Source organism: Notechis scutatus, chromosome 4 (genome assembly GCF_049901735.1).
Source record: "Notechis scutatus isolate UNSWTSFEM ecotype Mainland chromosome 4, rNotScu1.2, whole genome shotgun sequence".
In the NCBI taxonomy this organism is placed as follows: domain Eukaryota; kingdom Metazoa; phylum Chordata; class Lepidosauria; order Squamata; family Elapidae; genus Notechis; species Notechis scutatus.
Window position 1 is genome coordinate 88379564 of NC_142012.1, and position 21015 is coordinate 88400578.

General features: G+C 40.2%; 1 protein-coding gene across 1 annotated transcript; it reads left to right on the forward strand.

Moving 5' to 3' along the window:
- Positions 1–735: 735 nt before the first annotated feature.
- Positions 736–20756, forward strand: SRGN (serglycin). Its single transcript, XM_026672723.2, has 3 exons — positions 736–894; positions 12100–12229; positions 20271–20756. Exons 1-3 carry the CDS (start codon positions 822–824, stop codon positions 20473–20475), a joined length of 408 nt encoding a protein of 135 aa, XP_026528508.1. The 5' UTR covers positions 736–821; the 3' UTR covers positions 20476–20756.
- Positions 20757–21015: the final 259 nt, after the last annotated feature.

The following is a 21015-nucleotide window of genomic DNA, read 5'->3' on the forward strand; positions in this document are numbered from 1 at the left end:
CAGCAGAAGGACATCCAGTTACAAGTCCCCTTCACGCTCTTTCCAAGGATTTAGGAGATGAACTCAGAGACAGTATTGATGTATGAGTTACACACCCTGTGCTCTGATTAACAACCTGTGTAGTCACTTAATGACCGCACCAGGGAGAGCAGGGGTAATGGGTAATTAAGTGAGGTGATCACATGGGCACTTTGCTTAACAACCCAACCCTCATGACTTGTGACCATAATGGGCAGGCTCCATTTCAGCCATAACTTGAGGACTACCTCTATGTCATGCTAATATACTTTTAGATTAATATGTGTTATTTTATTTTAATATATTCTGACATGGATTAGTTTATGATAAAGTTAAACTTATAATAAATATTCTTCATTGAAATTTGGCTGCTGGTAGAGGAGAACTTCCAAAATGTTTTAATTGATGGGTTCTCATATTATGTAAGTCCATGGATACCGACTGAGTAGAATTTACTCCTAGGTAAATGATTCCCCCCCCCAAAAAAAATTGAACCCAATGCTGCAAATCACCCTTGTTCTTTGGGAGTAACACTGAATCTGGTAAGATTTTACTCTGAGTAGACCTTCTACCCTTTATCTGCAGAGGAAACACTGGCTTCCTGTAGCAACTAGATCAAGAGTGTAGAATTAGGATCTAGGCTTTGTTAGTAGAGGTGTCCCTTTTTTGAGCTCAGGAAGTCGTGATGCAAGGAAAGGGTTGGGTTTGAGGTTTGGAAACCTTTTGTAAAGGCAGCCACTGTTTCATTTCCACATCAGCAGTGACGGTTGGCGGAGTGTGGAGGTGCCCAAGCCAGATTGGAAATGCTTGTCAAACCCATTGGGAGGATCTTTGTGGCTCTTGGTGTAATCCTCTTTCTAGGATGCCCAGGACAAGGTAAAATTTCCGGTGGCTCTTCTTTTCCTAATCTCCTTGATAAGATGTGTTAACAACGATGAGATTTGCACGGCAATTCTGTACATGTTGATTCAAGAATAGGCATCCGTGAATTCAGATGGGCTTACATCCAAAGAAAAGAGGACAGAATCGCTCCAAAATCTTGGGCTCTGGCAGATGTTCTTCTCCCTGGAGATTACGCTAACAAGTGACAGCCATATCCCTTCTCCAAGTAGGAATGTGGAGGCTCATAAGTACAGTGGGATGAAGGGTGGCAGAGAAGGTGTGCATTCTTCGGACAAAAAGGCATAATCCCTGAAGTTTAGTAAGTGCAACTGAAATGACTTTGCTAAAGGAAAGCAAACTTGGAGTCTTTGGAGCATGTATTTATGATTATGTTGGTGTTTAATATTTCTACTCGTTGTTCTGTCTTTAAACGTTTTCAAGGGCTCTTCTGTTTTTGAGCAGGAGCAGCAAACTGTCCCACACTCATTCATGATCCGTGTCCTTACGGGTACCATAGTAGCTCACCATATTCCATGCGGAGTCTATAGCAGCAGTGGAGGCAGAGGCGGGCTGGGGTTTTTTCCTTTTTTTTCAGAAGTTCCATTTTATAGTGGGAAGATGCTTTAATCTTAAATGCTGGGAGCGAAACCTGAGTAAAAAAGTAGAGTTCCTTACGCAATTGAAATTGTCTTAAAGAGGCTCCTATTTTCTTGCAAGTAGTAATACAAACAATATTAAGGTAATAATAATAAAACATTTAATCTGCCCAAAATTATAATCTGGAAGACTGATTACAGAATTAACTACAGAAATTTGGAAGGAGTAAAGAATGCAGTTTTACCATTAAAAAAAAAAATTCTGTGCATACTCTATTTTACAAAATATACTCTATTTTTAAAATATGCTGCATGTGATAAAATACAGAAAAGTTAAATTCCAAAAGCAGTTTAATGTGACACTACCTGAGGGCACTTTTATTTTATATATTTATCCAGAAACTGGACAATCCAGTTCTATACATATTTAGACAGATGTCTATGGAGATTCTCAATCATCCAGGTCATGGTTAACTGAAAGGTGCTTTTCTATAAGGCAACTGGACTGGTTTTCCCCACCATTCAGTCAGAACTGAAGAAGCTTCTTGGATGAGAAGTGAAACATTTTCAAGGAAAAAAACCAAGAAAGTCCAGTTGCCTTTTGGAAAACCACCTTGAGGACATGTTTACTCAGTATTTAACAGGATTTACACTGAACTAGCTGTGCAGTCTAAGTCTACAATCCAATAAAGCTGTAAAGATTGATCTGTTAGTTATGTGCCAAAAACATTTGTTTTGTGCCATTTATGTAGAGAAATATTCAAAATGTTAATTGGAAAAGAAAAAAAAAGTTACATTATCCATTTTTAGTTCTTGGATATCGGGGCTGCAAAACTCCTTATGTCTGCTAGATGGCAGCAGTGTGATACAATTTTCTGGTTCATTATTATCATTCTATGCACTCTGGAATTGGCCTGAAATGTGGTGCAATAAACCACATTAGATTAAAAATACAACTCTACATAGCCAGTTAAATATGTCTTCATTCTTCCCCTTGTAAGGAAAGACAAACTGATTAGGAACAGGCTTGTGATACAATGGTTATCAAGAATAAAGATGACTAAAGCGTTTGCTATTGGCTTACAAATGGTGGTTTGTTTGGGGATTTAATCATAATCCTGAGTATAATGGGAAGTTACACCATAGACTTTTAGACATAAGACATAAGAATTTATTTGTCATTACACTCGCAAGCGGGTGCAACGAAATGAGGTGCTCTTCCACAAGTAAAACTGGACAAACACCACTAAAAAAGAAAAAGAAAAAAAATTAAACTAAACACAACCAACCATACAATAATCTCTATACAATTTAAAAATGTAACTACCCCACTACTCTCAGCAATCATGCTCCCTTGATCACACAGTTTAGAAGGATCCATTTTATTCCGTTTCATTCTGCTTGGCATCTTTTAAGAAATAATATTAGCAGCTCATTTGGCATCCTAGCAAGATATTTGAAAAGGTAATTTTTTTTCCTGTTAGACCATTAGGTTTGTCTTGTGATGCAAAAGGAAATTGGTGTAAGTGTGAAGAAATTGATGTCTGTTCTTTTACCAGTTACCACACAGGATGCTTTTACTGTCTTTATTCAGAACAAACTTCCACTTTCAGTGAGCTAAATTCCTGCTGGATATAGGAGTACAATTTTCAAAAGATAAAAGACAAATCACAAATTATCCAAATATATCATATTTTCTAACCTCCAGTCTCATTTTTAAAATACTGGTTTTTCTGTTCAGTCAGAGGTGCTTCTGGACATAGGGCAGTTGCAATAGTAAAGTCATACCATTTGCAAAAGTACCATGAACACAATAACCCTTAAAGAATAACCCAGGAAGGGGATTTCAAGGCCACTGGTTCATTAGTGATTTATAGATTACCCAACTATTGTAATTTGTATTATCCTGGTCAGATAAAATTTAGAATTCCTGGTGCTTTCTGACCTTGGATGCTTGCTTGCACATGACTGGTGATGTTATCTAGTTGGATAATGAAGTGTCTACAAGACATTCTACTAAGCTCAGAAAGCACCCAGAACTCCACAATTCAACCCTAGCTATAGATATGCTCTTTTATTAGAGACGAAGTCAAACAAACCAAGTCTAACTATGAGAAACTAGTTGAGTGATGCTTCACGATGCTAGAAATCACTAGGTCCAAAGTCACTCAATAAATGTTAAGTGTGGAAGACAGATTAATGTCATGGAGGTTGGATCGAATAGCCTTGTGAAGGGCATGGTTGACTGTCTGAAACCTTGAAGAAAGGCACCTGGTATTAAATATGAAAAAGCCTCCAAATTTTTCCCTTTTGTACCAGTCTTATTGATGCCTCTGGTAATTCACAAAGAAATCTCTGATGCAGCAAATCTTTGAGTTACACTTTCACAGTTGAGCGAATTTAATTATGAGCTTGATTTATTTAATTGTATACGGTGCAATGTGCAATTAAGCAGGGCAACTTGCTGAGCTCTTCCTGTTCTTATGTTCTCTCTCTCATATATAATATCATAATGTACCACTCTGGATTCAACCCAATCAGCTCTGGGGAATGGCTTTGTGATACAAGAGTGTTAATCCAACACATCTCCTCTCTGTCAGTTTGAAAAGCAGGCATAGCTCAACTCTCTTCTGTAACTTCCTTCAAGTTTACAATTAGGTGGCTGCTGAAGAAAGACAAAACATGTAAGAGTCTGCAGGTTGGGGAAGTCAGTGTCATCCATTTGGATTCTTAATCAGTGTTGATGACAAAAACTATCCTTCATAGCTAGTATATAAGAGTTTTCTGAAGGTATGGTTGAAGATATGGGTTGAGAGTTTTAATCTAAGACATCAACTTCCAACGGTTTTCCTTAGTTTTGTTTGACTGACAATAATGTCTGTGATTCTCAAAAGAATAAGAAAATCATTTAATACTGCAAACTGAAGGAAACCTAACAGAAAGATGCTATCATACAGTAAAAGCTCAGTGGGACTGGGGTAAAAACAGCAATGAAGACTGAACACTGCTAAAAAGTCTACGCTATAACCAACTAATATTTCTGACAGAGGAATGAAAAGTTAAGTCTGTAAATTGTTCAGCATGATTTCAAATGCTTCTTTCTGTTCAGAAATAGAAGCAGAAAAAAAACTTCAAGGGAATGTGGTTAATCTAAAAAAGAAAAAAAAAGAAAAGAGGTTAAATGATTTAAATGATTCAGTCACTTAAATCGTAAAAAGATCAAGGAAACATCTGTAGTTGCTGTTTCTCACAACCGATAAGCAGGTGTAAGAATGTACCATGTTCCTAATTATCTAAAAGAGGAGTGGCTGGGGGGCATTAGGGGGTAGGGTCTCCCCAGTCTGGTGCTCTGGGAGGTGTGTTTGGAATTATACTTCTGTGTGCAGGGTGGACAATAGATTGAAAAGCTAAATTGTCCTTTTTCCCATCATCTCTTTTTCTGCTAAACATCCCCATCTCCTGAGCTTGTGTTTGCTCTACATCAGGGGTGTCCAACCTTTCACCTTCCCTGGGCCACATTAGAAGATGAAAATTTGGTTTGGGCCGCACATAAAATAAAATAAAATAAAATCATTTTTATTATTTATTATTAATTATTTATTAAAAAATATTTATTTTTTATTTTATAATTTTCCAGCCAAATTTTGCAGGGGGGGAGGGGGGAAGAAAGCTCGCCCGCCTCGCGCCTACCTCTCCTCCTGCAAATGTAGCAGCAGCGGTGGTGGGGGCAGAAGCAGCAGCGGTGGCGGTGGCAGAAGCAGCGGCGGCGGCGGCGGGGCAGCGGCGGCGGTGGCAGAAGCAGCAGTGGTGGCGGCGGCGGCAACAGCAGGAGGTGGCGGGGCGGGACTTTTGGGCTGCGGCTGCCCACCTTTTCTGTTGCTCGCCTCGCCCCGCCTCGCGCCTACCTCTCCTCCTGCAAATGCAGCAGCAGCGGCAGCGGCAACAGCAGGAGGTGGCGGGGTGGGACTTTTGGGCTGCAGCTGCCCGCCTTTTCTGTTGCTCGCCTTGCCCCGCCTCGCACCTACCTCTCCTCCTGCAAATGCAGCGGCGGGGGCAGCGGCGGCAGGGGCAGAAGCAGCAGCGGCGGCAGGGGCAGAAGCAGCAGCGGCGGGGGCAGCGGCGGCGGGGGCAGAAGCAGCAGTGGTGGCGGCAGCGGCGGCAACAGCAGGAGGTGGCGGGGCGGGACTTTTGGGCTGCGGCTGCCCACCTTTTCTGTTGCTCGCCTTGCCCTGCCTCGCGCCTGCCTCTCCTCCTCCTCCTTGCTGGATCTTTCACGAAGGTTGGGGTGGGCGTTGGGCCGCATTACGAAGCGTCTTGGGCCGCATGCGGCCCGCGGGTTGGACAAGCCTGCTCTACATCAAGATAGCCTAGCCCTATCAATGTTTCTTCCCCAAACCCCAAAAACTTTAACCTTAGACTGTCTACTATTGACCTCACCCCTTTCCTAAGAGGTCTCTAGGGGGCGTGCATAAGTGCACCAACGTGCCTACTGTCCCTGTCCTATTGTTTCTTTTATTTTTCTTTTATTTTTCTTATATGTACCCATTTCATGTATTCATAACTATGTATACACTTATACTTATTATCTTGTAAACAATTGACAAATCAAATAAATAAATAAAATAAATAAATATCAAGGCCTTCTCCATTACCGAATTCCAACTCATGTCCTCCCCAGGCAAAATGGACTCCTATGGAAGCTCACTAGAGAAAATTGAGCTCCTTTAAATGGAGGAGCTGATCTGAGAAGGCTTTGTAGTGATTCTCATAAATGAAAAGATTTATGCCACCTACATTTCCAGGATCTACTCCCATTATATTGTTATGTTTTAGATGTGTGGCCCACTAATCATTAGCAATAATTTATTTGCTGAGAAATTGTAAAGAATTTCTATAAATTCCTTGTCACACACAGTTCACTTAATTTTTAGTTTCACCTCTCTTCTAGGTCTTCACCAACCTAAACTAATACAAAACAAAGTACAGTCTGCTCACTTCTTTCTTCATAAGAACCTACCCGAGGATCCTACCAGGTTTTGTGCATTTCTTGATTTACCAGGATTGTGTCTTGGGTTAAATGTGGGAATAACACCTCCTGTGTTCACAAGGAAATGGTCTTTTCAGCACTACCTGTTCACTGTTATGCCATTCTTCCTTGAAACTTAAGTTATGCCAGAATTATGAACAATCACACTTACGTCAAATAGAAGAAGAGGAGTAAGAGATGTGAAGATAGATGGCTTGACTCCCCACAATATTAGTATTCCTTGACTTACAACAGTTTGTTTAGTGACTGTTCAAAATTGCAACAGCGTTGAAAAAAGTTACTTATGGCCATTTTTCACATTCACGACTTGCAGTTAGTTTCCCCATGGTGACGTGATCAAAATTCAGATGCTTGGCAAGTGACTCATATTTATGACGGTTGCAGCGTCCCGGGGTCATAGGGCCACCTTTTGTGGCCTTCTGACAAGCAAAATCAATGTGAAAGTCAGATTCACTTAACAACCATGTTACTAAGTTAAGTGAAGCGGTGATTCACTTAAGAACCGTGGCAGGAAAGGTCGTAAAATAGGGCAAAATTCACTTAACAAATGTCTCGCTTGGCAACAGAACTTTTGGGCTCAATTGTGGTCGTAAGTCGAGGACTACCTGTAAGAATTTCTGTCGAAGGGATTAAAATAAGAAAGAGCGTTTGCCGTAAAATAATCAACAGCAGAGTTTGATCTAAGCTACTACGAGCCAAGGCCAGTGTGTTATCAGCTATCTCTCTTGTATGATCTATTACCTTGGCTGTACACAAAAACTCTCTTAACTCCCCCTTTTCTAATTTACCTGAATAGAACACCTGGATTTGCATAAGAGGAGAAAAAAAATGACTGAGAAAATAAATTTCCATTTCCAGTTGTTATTACAGGTAGTCCTTGACCTCTGACCATTCATTCCATGACCATTCAAGTTACAACAGTGCTGAGAAATATGGACTTGTGACTATGCCTCAAGTTATGGCTATTGCAATGCTCCCACCTGATCAAAGTTTGGGTGCCTGGCAGCCTGCCCGCCCTTATAACTGCAGGGTGCCTCAATTTCCTCACCTACCATCTATCTCCCCTTATCTATGCCCTTTTGGCCACCTTACATCTTTCCTTATGGGGTAGCAAGTAGCCCTAGAACTACCCATTCTGGGGTTGCTTGCTAGGCGCCGTAAGCTTCAGCTGCCCCAGCAAGCGTTCATTCACCCAGCTGCCTTCACTTCCATTCCCCGCACTGAACTTTTTTTTTTTTAACCTGGGCTGTCTTTTCGAAAGTTGCATTGCCTTCGGAATGCTTTACAAAGATGCTGCACCTTTACAAAAGCTCTGTGAGCCACACATAGGAAATGTCTTCTGGAGAAGCTGAGCTCAAGAAACAGTGAGGAATTTCTGCTTTGACTGGGGTGACTGGGCGCTAAAGGCAAAAAGTTGGCGCAGGGAACTGGAAAACAGCTGGGTGATTATGAATGCTTGCTTGGGTGGCTGAGGCTTCCCAGGGCATTGCAAGTAGTCCTAGAGGCATATGGTTCTGGGGTGTTTGCCACCCCACATGGTAGGGTGCAGGGCTGCCAGAGATCGAGGGAGTTAGGTGGGTGGTAGAGTTGGAGGCAGATCCTTTCTGAGGATCTGGGCTGGGTACTGCTTAACAACTTGTGATTATTAATGACCACAATGGGGATTGCCAGTGTTAAATTAATGTGGTCACATGACATTTCGCTTTATGACTTACCACAGCAAACCTTGTCCCATTTGTGGCCATTAGAAGAAGACTAACTGTACTTTTGTATGTGTTTACTTTTACATTAGTTCTATCCCATTTTCACGTCATTTTTTTTTTAAAAAAACAGAGAAATATTAGTGCATACCCTTCTAGGTATTATTTTTTTTACAAGAATCATTGCTTGATCAGGAAACGTGTTCTTCTACACCAGGGGTGTCACCTCACCTTCCCTGGGCCACATTAGAAGATGAAAATTTGGTTTGGGCCGCACATATAATAAATTATTATAAAATAATTATATTATAAAATTATATAATAAATTATAAATTATTTTTATTATTTATTATTAATTAATTATTAAAAATTATTTATTTTTATTAATTTTCCGCCAAATTTTGCAGGGGGGGCAGGCAGCGGCGGCGGCGGGGTGGGGGGGAGGTGGTGGGGGCAGAAGCGCAGGCAGTGGCGGTGGGCAGAAGCAGGGCGGCGGGCGGGGGCAGAAGTGGTGGCGGCGGTGGCGGCAGAAGCAGCGGCGGCGGCTGGCAGGGCGCAGGGGGCAGCAAGCAGCGGCGGCGGGGGGGCAGAAGCAGCAGCGGCGGCTGGGGGGCAGAAGCAGCAGCGGCGGCGGGGGCAGAAGCAGCAGCGGCACGGCAGCGGCGCAGGCAGAAGCGGCGGCGGCAGAAGCGGCAGAAGCAGCGGCGGCGGTGGCAGTGGCGGCGGGGGCAGAAGTGGCAGCGGGCGGGGGCAGAAGCGGCGGCGGCGGCAGGGGGGCAGAAGCGGCAGCGGCGGCGGGGTGGGGGGGTGGCGGCGGGGGCAGAAGCGGCAGCGGTGGCGGGGTGGGGGGGTGGCGGCGGGGGTAGAGGTGGTGGCGGCGGCGGGGGCAGAAGCAGCAAAGGCGGCGCCCACCTTTTCTGTTGCTGCGTGGCGTGGTGCTTGCCTCGCCCTGCCTCGCGCCTGCCTCTCCTCCTCCTCCTCGCTGGCTCTTGCCAGAAGGTTGGGGTGGGCACTGGGCCGCATTACGAGGCGACCTGGGCCGCATGCGGTCCATGGACCGCGGGTTGGACAAGCCTGTTCTACACCATCAGGCTTTTCATTTTCCGAAATCCGGGAAATAATTGCCTTTACTTCTGCCAGTTTGAAATGGTGACAACGACCTGCCAGCCTTGCTTCTACAAGAAGATTAGAAATGGAAGCTGAAGTCAGCAGACATCCAAGGAAGCAAATCTCTGATAAGCAGGTTTATCATCAAAACAAGCAGGTTTATCGTCAAAATGACGTTTATGAACGGTTGCAGGAACTGCATATATCTAGTCTAATGAAGAAAAGGACTAGGGGTGACATGAAAGCAATGTTCCAATATTTGAGATCCTGGTCACAAAGAAGAGGTAGACAATCTATTCCTCAAAGCCACCGAGGGCAGGACAAGAAGTAACAAATGGAAAGTTATCAAAGAGAGATTCTGCTTGGGCAGGGGATTGAACTAAGAGACCTTCCAACTTTGTTATTCTGTATTCTGTAAGCCATTACAAAGAATTCCGGTAACATTTATAGTGACATCAAGGTTTCAATCTGTGTGGACAGCTTTGTGGTACAAGTGCAGAGGTGGTACTCAGTAGGTTCTGACCAGTTCTGGAGAAGCGATAGCAGAAATTTTGAGTAGTTCGGAGAACCGGCAAATCCCACCTCTGACTAGCCCCGCCCCCATCTATTCTCTGCCTCCCGAGTCCCAGCTGATCGGCAGGGTCTTCTTTTGTTGCCCTGCACAGGAGAACAGAGCTGGAAAGCAGGTTAGTGGGGTGGGGAGGGAATGGGGACTTTGCAGTAGCCTTCTCCTGCCACATCCACCAAGCCACGCCCACAGAACCGGTATTAAAAAAATTTGTATCCCACCACTGCACAAATGGCTTAACCCAAGTTGATTTTGGGGAGGGATGGTTTCACTCTTACTTTGTTTTGGTAACAGACTAGACTTCTGAGCTTGTGAGAGGCATCTCTTTGCCCTGAGCTGGTTCAGAATTAGCAACAGTAAAAATCCTCTCTTATTCCATCGGACAGGACACTTGGCATCTTCAAACTGCAAAGGCAGTAAGCAAGTTTTATAATTTCTCTTACAAGATCTGAAGCTCAATGAATGAAGAAACAAATGAACGAATGAATGATAGCTTTGCAGTGCATCAATTACTTCACAGTTAAACTGTACCTTGGCATGATCTTCCAATTCTGCTCTTGTGGGAACATAAACACCAGGAACTTTTTTCAACCTATCTCAGAAGTTTCATAAAGTTCATTCCTACTGGAGTTTGCAGAAAATCATATTCTGACACTTTGAAAATGATTCCTCTCCACTGATGTGGTGATTCCTGATCATGTGCTTAGATGTGCAATGAACTTAACTAGGGGAGATGATTGTCTCAGTCATGTCATGGAAACTTAGCTATCTATGTTGTGGTAATAAAAAGGAAATGGTTTGAGTTTTTATACCAAGGTCAGCCAGACCCGTTATACGGTTTGAAAAGAATGTTTGCAGCTTTTTTTAAAACCTGGAGATGATTAAAGAGATGCTTGCTAGAGATGATGAAGTTACTTCAACACACCTGGAAAGCACCTGATTTTAGGAGGTGGACTAAAACCTAATATATCTTCCTACCCCAGCCTGAACACTATTTGCTAGATTTAGAACATCTGATATACTTGTATTTCATGGCCTGATCCATTTCAGATGGCCTTGCCACCCTGTTTCTCAGCCTTTTTTTGTTTAGTACACTCATCCCAAATGCCTACAATTCATCTTTGGAATGCTGCAAACAGTCTGGTTCTGTTTGCCTGTGTCTTGTGAACTTACCATGACATATTTTATGGCTGAAAGATTTTTTAAAATTATCAACGGTGTTAGGATTATATTGGTACAATATGAGTTTGAACTTGACAGTTCTAGAGTTTTAGACATTATGTCCGGGTGCTCACTACCTATTTCAATTTAGTGTATTTAGGGCTTTTATGACAAACCATCATTACGTAGCTTTTCTCAGTTTTGTGCCCACCAGATACATCTACATTTTAGTTCTGAGGATTTTGAATGAATGTAACCAGTGGAAATTTAGGAATATTTTTCCACTCATCTGGGACCCTACAGTTTGGAGAAAACTCCTCAGTTCTTACTTGTAAATTTATTTCAGTTTATATCAGTTTTTTTTCTCAATAAGGTATTGAAGCTAGTAATCAATAAAAATGGGACAAAATGTTTGCTGAGTAAGCTGCCTACTATCAGACATCATGCTTAGATTTATTGTTTCTAATTAGTCTCTCTTAATTAAGATGTTTTAAAATGTAAAATTAACTTTTAAACCCCTCGGCAAGCGTTTTCTTGTGAAAGGAAAACCATTTTGACTTGGTTATTTGAAGGACTGTGTATCTCTGATCATTTCTGCCCATCTCGTAAGATTGGGCAATGTTCCCTTCAATCAAATAGTGCCATCTATTGGGACCCAGAAAGCAGCATCTCCCCAGGGATCAGTCTGCCTCCCAGCCTGATGTTGTTCAAAATGGCACTAAAAACCCACCTGATTCCCCAGGACCTGAGGAAGAGTGACTCCAGCTCCTCTGGAAATTTTATTTAATAAAGTATTCTTCTTTTTCCTTACACCCACAATTGTTTTCATTTTTTTTAGTGGTTTCCTTGCTTTTCCAGTGGCAAGCCACCCAGGATCTTGGTGGCCTCTAAACTGATTGAATAAATAAACAAACAAACAAATAAATAAATAAATAACTGTGTACCAACATTACAAAGTTGTTGTAGCAACATTTGATAAGTTATAAACTTGATTTCAACATATAGACCATTTTTCATCAGGAGCTCCTCAAAAAGGCCGGTACATATCGCTTCGATGTAAACCCGATGCCAACTGCATTGAAGAAAAGGGGCCAAGTTTTGTCATGACAGATGAGAATGCGAAGATCCCCTTTGAGGCAAACCCCACACGGTAAGATAAAATAAACTTTCAGTTGTCTGTGATGACCCGGGGTGTGGCACAAAGGCCACACAGTCAGATAATCAGTAGGAATACCTTTATTAGCTCCAACTTTGCTCCCAATGTCCTGGTTACCTTCTGGCTGGAGAAACACTCTCCCAGGAGCAGCCTTTGGCTGTAGAGAATCAAGTCCAAAACGTGGTCAACAAAAACTGTAACTAAAAGTCCAATCAAGGCAAAATGAGGTAATTAGTCTAGCAGGGCAGGAGCAAGAATTCTAGATGTGAAGGCACGGCAATAACTCAACATGGTTGGGAAGATGCCAGGAACACAGATAAGCAAAGTCAACACAAGATAAACTCACATTTGCTCCCAGAAACTGCCGCATACTGCATGCATTTCTTTTAAATTCTTTTCCCAGCTGTGGCTAATGAAGGGAATCAGGCCCCTTTCCTCCCCCGTAAGCCACGCAACCCACGTTGCTCTCTTCTCCATTCCTCGCTGTGTGCCCTAGGATGAAGAGGGGGTGGGCCTGGATCTTCCTCTGAACTCCCTCTCCCTTGTTCTCCCTCTCCCCTGCTTTGCCCAGCCGGACTTTGCCCTTCCCCAGTTTCCTCCACAGCCAATGGAGCCACACTCCCACTCCATCAGCTGTTTGTCTTCCCCCTTGGATTCAGACTCCAACAGGGGCATGACGTTGTCCTTTAGAATCTTGAAAAGGGTCTAAGCAAGCAAAATGGTCTAGCCACCCAAAATCACCTTATGATGAAATGGGTGGCAGATAAATTTATAAGTAAATAAATAATTCATGATTTTTACATGGCCATTATGCAAAATCATATATTTATTACATAATAAAAGACATATATTCACAATTTCCATTTTTCATCCTGTTTTGTCTTTATACTGCCTAAAGTTGCCTTGGTGACTGAGGCGGCTAACTATTTGAAATAAATAAAACCAATCAATTAATACTGCTGGCAGTGATATTACAAAATAACATAATTTTTTTGGCAATATATACATTGGCATCATGCAAATTGTAATGATCTTTATGTTCATAACCTGATCTTTAAAAATAGAGGTAGTCCTTGATTTATGAATGGAACTGAGCCTGGAAATTATGGTCATAAGTCATGGTGGTTGTTAGGGTTTGGGGATTAACCCCAGCAGAGTAGCAGCAGTAGTCAAGCCAGGAAGGGCCCCAGAGTATACACACACTGAACACAAACACTGTTTGTAGTTTAAATAGTTTTTAATCCATTTAGATTTTAAAGCATTGTCATTCAGTCCATTAAGTCATTCACAGTATTTCCATCCAGTAAGACTCACTATTATAGTCCAAGTTAAGAGTCCTTGCAATATCTTTATCAGCCGATAAAGATATCTTCTCCTCCTCCGGTTTCACTCTCCAGAGAAACAAACGCTGGATATTCAACAAGACGCTCAAACAGTAGAACAGTTGAATTCCGCAGTAAATCAGCAAACAGTAGCAGACAGGATCATCTCAGTCACAGGCACAGTACAAACAGTATTCATAGTTAGTCACAGTAAGACACAGTAAACTTTCCAGCTTCTAATGCTTCCTTATATTGTAACTTCTAACCGCACCCTTAATCGGCTAATTGCCTGCAGCATTGTGCTTAAAGTGATAAGCACTTAAACCATGATATCTAAGTTTTATATATTTATTCACCCAAACCATATTTGGTATCAATGTTATACCTAACATACTCCCTTTGGGTGAAATAAATATATAATACCTTTACAATCTAACCCCATAGTTTTCACAACTCTCCTGGTGCTTACTGGCACCTTGGGCTTTAGTAAAATTATCAGCTAAATTGTCCTCCGACATACAGTACTCTAGCTGAATCATCTTACTTCTTACAGATTGTCTCACGTTTAGGTATCTTAGATCTGTATGCTTGCTCCTTTGTTTTTACTGCAATATTTGTGGCCAATTGAATTGCTGCCTGATTATCTTCATGTATAATTATAGGATAATCTACAGTTATACCTATATCAATTAACATTTGTTTATACATTATTAATTCTGTACATAACAGTGATAAACAGGAGAATTCTGCCTCCATAGTAGACAAACTTATATGCTGTTGTCTTATTGACTTCCAGCCTATTAATGTCTTACCCAGCATTATGGCTGTTCCTGAAGTCGACTTTCTAGTGTCTCTTTCTGATGCAAAGCTAGCATCTGCATAAGCACTCAGAATTAAATCACCCTTTGGTTCTAAATACAATGAATAATTCATTGTCTTTTAAGATATCTTAATATCCTCTTAGCTGCAATCCAGTGTCTTTCACATGGTGCAGAATTGAATCTAGCCAACTGATTCACACAGTACGAAATATCTGGTCTAGACCAATTACTAATATAACTCAAACTACCAATTAAAGATTGATAAATCACCTTATCAAACTCCGGCTTTGTTCATCAGTGTTGCTAAACTCCTGACTCATTGGAGTCTTAGCTGGCTTACAAAGCTCCATCTTGTAATCTTTTAGCAATTTGCTTATCTTATCTTCCTGAGATATCTTAAAACCTTTCTGTGTTTTCTTTATATTCAAACCGAGATACTTCTTTATCTCCCTAATTGCTTGATCTTTATTCTCTTTCCTAATGATGCTATTATTTTATTTGCTTCATCATTAGTTTCAGTAATCAATGCAATGTCATCTGTGAATAGTAATAATAATGATACTTTCCCATTTGTCTCCCTCTTAAACAAACATGGATCGGCTAAACCAGCTTTAAATCCTATATTGTTTAGTTCCTTTACAATATACTGGTTCCATTCATAGCCTGATTGTTTAAGACCATAGAGGCTTTTCTTTAACAACCAACAATCATTATTATCCTTATTTTCACTTTTAATACCAACAGGTTTTTCATATAAATAGTATGTTTTAATGGGGCGTGCAAGTAAGCAGTTTCCACATCTAGATGGTTAACTATATAGTTTTACTAGCTGCCCACACTAAAGCTGCCCTCAAGGTTGCTGCCTTAAGACTAGGTGCAAACACCTCATCGTAGTCATTAGCATTCTGCCTAAAACCTTGGGCTACTAACCTTGCCTTATGGATTAAATTACCATCTTTATCTGTTTTTACCTTAAATATCCATTTGCAGCCAATGGACTTCTTACCTACAGGTAATTTGGCATTTTCATACACTTTCATATCTCTTAATGAATTCAGTTCCTTATTCATTGCTGCATACCATCTTTCTTTTTCCTTAGTAGGATACTTTTTTATTTCTTCTACAGAATTAGGAACTTGATTAATCTGGCACACTGTGTTAGCCTGGTACCTATCAGGCGGTCTAGATACACGTGTAGTTCTTCTGGGAATTACAGGGCTTACAGGAGGACTTTGTTGAATTACTACCTGTTCATCTTCCTCATCCTGTTCAGCTATTGAATCTGTTTCTTCCTTTATGGGCACTATTTCATCCTGTATTTGTCTCTTTACTTTATTTTTAAAGTTACAGGGATAACTAATGGGATTTCTATAGGATTCAATAATTACATCTTTATTGGCATCCTGTTCTAATTTCTCCCATCCTTCATGTTCTAGAAATTGGGCACTAGCACTACATAACACTTTAGATGTGCCTTTCTCCCAAAATCTATATGCCCTATGGTTTGCCTGATAACCAACGAAGAAAAATCTTTTAGCTCTATGTTGCCCTTTTTTCTGAGTTGTGCAGGAATATGCACCCATGCTGGTGCACCAAATGTGTGCAGGTAACTTAGGTCAGGTTTCCTGCCATGCCACCTGGTGAATGGTATTTCACCTGTCGTTGTGTTAACAACGTTGTTCAATATGTTATTAGCACACATTGTAGCCTCCCCCACAAAGAATCAGGTAACCCAGAATCAGTTAACATTGTTCTAACCATTGCCTGTAGTGTTTGGCCTCTTCTTTCAATAAAAGCGTTATGTTCTGGCCTGTATGGAGCAGACTTCTATGCTCTATTCCAGCTATCTTAAGTCTGTTCTGGAATTTGTTATTAATAAATTCGTACCATTATCTGTCACCAGGGTTATCAGTTGTCGCTTAGACTTTCTTTCAGCAAACTTAAGCCAATTGAAAAATGTTGATATGTTTCAGTTTTGCTTTTCATTAAATAGCAAAACCCATATCTAGAATAATGGTCCATAATGCTCAGTATATATCTAGCACCCCCATACTGGGTTTCTTTGGACCTATTATGTCTGCAAATACTACTTCTAAAGGTTCTTTTGTTTTGAAACCATTTAGCCTATTTGCAGGCAATACTTTGCTCTTATCTTCACAGCAAACATTACAACGCAAATATTTATCACAAGGTTTTAACCTTATTCCTTCAGATAACTCAACTGTACGTTTTAGCATTTTAAAATTTACATGCCCCAAACGCCTATGCAATAAATGGATACATTCATCATGAGGTTTTATATTATTAAATACAGTTTGTGCCTCCCTTTCTTACTATTATCTAAGACATATAATGTTCCATTTAAAGCTGCAGTTACCCTTTTGTTATCTTTTTCAATTATGCAATTATTATCCTTAAAAGTAATTACATAACCTAATTTATCTAATACCCTTACTGAAAGCAAATTAAACTTTAGTTGCGGTACATACAGCATTTTTATATCCTGGTTTATGCACGGACAATGTGCAAAACCTTGACCTTTCGCTAAGATTCCAGCCGTTTGCAAGAGATATATGTTGAGAGCTTTTAGACATTTTTATAAATTTTGTCTTATCTCTTGTGATGCAGTGGATGCGCCACTGTCAACCACCCATATATCATTCTTCACATCAGAGTTGCTAAACGTGGCTAGTTCAAATGCTTTCTTTGGCTTTTTTATATTCTGGCTTTTCTCTTTTTGCAGAATCTTGCCAAATGTCTCTGCCTCCACAATTAAAACACTTTTTAATTGTGTATGCCGTCGAAGATAAATTCTCTTCTTCCGGTGCTGTATTTTGCTAAGCTGGTTTCTTTCAAGCTTTGAAGATAATTTCTCTTCTTTCTTATCTTCTCTCAGCTCGTCACGCTCACGCCTTCTTCTGGCTTCTTCTAATAGCCTGCCTGTAATCTCGGTTAATGAGAGGCTTTCTTTTGGCAATACCTCTAACGAAGTCACATAGTCATCATAGCTTTGATCTAATGAAGATAATATGATGTAGACTTGTTGCAGTTCATTAAATATAAGCTCTTTTTCTTGCAATTCTTGAAAAATGCTCTTCATACAGTTTAAATGAACTAACATATCTCCATTCCTCTGAAGATGCGCTCAAAAAGCTTCCGTGTAAGATTTATATGTGCTCCTACACTGTCCCGAACATAAATCTTCCTGAGGTTCTCCCAGCAGTTTGCAGCATTTTCTTCTCCACGAATATGGACAAGCTGCTGATCACAGAGAGTCAGTCCTATGATGCATAAAGCCTGCTCATTCTTCAGTTTAAAGTCTTGTAACTTTTCGTTATCATCATCATCAGCAGGATCCCAGCTACTCACATCTGGTGGGTTTGCTATAATGTCCCACAAACCTTCTTTACGTAGAAGTAAACTACATTTCATTGACCATGAAACATAGTTTGTTCCGTCCAGCCTGGATATCATGGACAGTTGTGACAAATTTACTTGTGCCATTACTCTTCAGATATTTTGACTATTTTAAACTAATTAAAACAGTTTGTTTTTACAGTAATGTGCAACTCACACCAACTCTCTCTGCTATATCCTGGTTAGTTAGACTATGCTGCTGGGCCCATAACCAATGTTAGGGTTTGGGGATTAACCCTAGCAGAGTAGCAGCAGTAGTCAAGCCAGGAAGGGCCCCAGAGTATACACACACTGAACACAAACACTGTTTGTAGTTTAAATAGTTTTTAATCCATTTAGATTTTAAAGCATTGTCATTCAGTCCATTAAGTCATTCACAGTATTTCCATCCAGTAAGACTCACTATTATAGTCCAAGTTAAGAGTCTTGCAATATCTTTATCAGCCGATAAAGATATCTTCTCCTCCTCCGGTTTCACTCTCCAGAGAAACAAACGCTGGATATTCAACAAGACGCTCAAACAGTAGAACAGTTGAATTCCGCAGTAAATCAGCAAACAGTAGCAGACAGGATCATCTCAGTCACAGGCACAGTACAAACAGTATTCATAGTTAGTCACAGTAAGACACAGTAAACTTTCCAGCTTCTAATGCTTCCTTATATTGTAACTTCTAACCGCACCTTAATCGGCTAATTGCCTGCAGCATTGTGCTTAAAGTGATAAGCACTTAAACCATGATATCTAAGTTTTATATATTTATTCACCCAAACCATATTTGGTATCAATGTTATACCTAACAGTGGTTGTAAAGTAGGTCACCAGTTATGACTTTTTTGCACTGGTCAATAAGCAAACACCATGGTCATTAAGTGAAGCCGTTTGCTTATTTTTTGCTATGGGCCAGTTTTTGCCAGAAACTGGAAGTAAAAACTGACAAAAAAAGCATGATACATTGTGACTGCATGTGACCACAAAGGGGAAGTTGATGCTGAAACTTTGAAATAGGGCTGCAAGTAGCTTTTCAAGGGTCCATTGTAACTTCAAACGGTTGCTAAGTGATTGGTCACAAATCAAGAACTACCTGTACATGTGAACTGATCTTTTTCTTTCTTTCCTGGCAGTACCTTTTTAACAAATAGAGATTGATTGGGCAAAGCCTTTTTTTCTATGAAAGACACAGGATTCCAGCCCACCAATGCAAGAACATCTCATTCAGAGACGGAATCTGCATTAGAGGGCTAGAAGCTGGTATCTCTCATGTGGCTTTTGATTCAAACCGTCACTTTTCTCATGGTTTATCTTGTGTGAAATCTATTTTACAGCAACACCTCTGCATAAGTACAAAGAATAGCAATAGCCACAGCACTTAAGACTTATATACCGCTTTATAGTGCAGTTTACAGAATCAGCATATTGCCCCCAACAGTCTTTTATTTTATCCACCTCAAAAGGATGGAAGGATGAGTCAACCTTGAGCCTGGTGAGATTCAAACTGCCAGATTTCAGGCAGCCGGTAGTCAGCAGAAGTAGCTTGCAATACTGCACTCTAACCACTGCGCCACCACGGCTCATAGGTCGTCTTACTACATTTTCAATCATTTTCTTTCTCCCTCATGCTTTTGGAGTTGATGCTGTGATTTAACCCCTTATTTCTAGGTATATATATATATATTTTAAACTAGTTTGCTCCGTTTTTATTTGTTCCCTCATTCCTTACTTCAACATTTTAGTTGGCAAACTCTGAATGATAGGGAGGGAACCAGAAAACTTTGGAGGTATGTGTGTTGTTTATGAAAGTTTGTGCAGTTAGTATTTTATGTATAAAATATAAAGGATACATGTGTGCTTTTGTTACATAGCTTAGTCTTGTTTATCTGAATCAGCCTTTGACCATACTGGCTGGGGATTATGAAAATCAAATATTCAATTTATAGCTAATATTAACAGTTAATAGGGGATCAACCTATTCTCCAAAGCATTTAAGGGTAGAACAAGAAGTAAGGGATAGAAATTTAACAGCTAAAACAATTAATCAGTGGAAAGGCTTGCCTTCAGAAGTTGTGGATCATCATTGGAGGTTTTTAAGAAGAGATTGGACAGCCATTTGTCTGGAATGGTATAAGGTCTCCTAATGAGGCAGGGGCTTGCACTAGGAGACCTCCAAGGAACCGTCCATTATTCTGTAATTCTGATTAATCTGCAAAACAAAAGGTTGTGGAGGGCTAGACTCTACCAAAGAGGCTAGAGAAAAACCATAACAGCTAACAGAAAAATGCATATTTAATTTTTATCTGCCTCTGCATATAAATGTGACAGGTTTTTTTTTAAACCAACAGATAGACCAGATATCTTGTTTTACTTTCTTTTCATATCATACATTACGCATTGCTTATTTCCAGCTAGGGAATAAAGAAAATCTAAACACTGCAGCTAAGACTTAATGATTGTTTTTTTTTTTAAATATGCATTTTCAGAGAGATACTTCAAGACCAACCCAGTCCTTTGCCATTTTCTGGAGATGAAGAAGGATCTGGCAATGAAGTTGATCCCGAGACAGGATCGGGCGCGGAGTCTGATATGGAAGAGCCCGATGTGTCTGACTTTGTGAACCAACCAAATGTGAACCTGAAATTTAAGCTATCAGATGAAGGCTTACTTCCCCATGAAAATGTACTGTGATTTCTGTTATGGCTTAATGTGATCTTTCTTTTTACATATCATAGGTTTTGATGAAATGTATACCCTAGACTAGGCATATATGTTATAAAAATATTATAGCTAACCATGTATATCTTAAAATGTTTAGTGCTTTTCTTTGATAAAATCTATTATTTCTAAGCTGAAAAACAGAAGCAAACAAAGCAAGTTAAACTAATTTCAGCCACTTGATAAGCATTTTCTTATGTCTGCAATTATTCAGCTATCTTTCTATTAAAATCTAATGCAACTATGGACTCATATTCATTTCTTAAATATTATTTATTAATCAGATGTATTATCCCACCTCAATTATAAAAAGACTCTCAACGGCCAATTAATAATTATTACTACTCTATTGCTTCCGCACCAGAGACAAATTCCTTGTGTGCCTAATCACATTTGGCCAAATAAAGTATTCCATTCCATTCCATTCTAAGAGCAATAACATTATCAAAAATAATTTTTTAAAAAATTAAAAATACAATTTGTACAGAACACATGACCAAAATAATATATAAT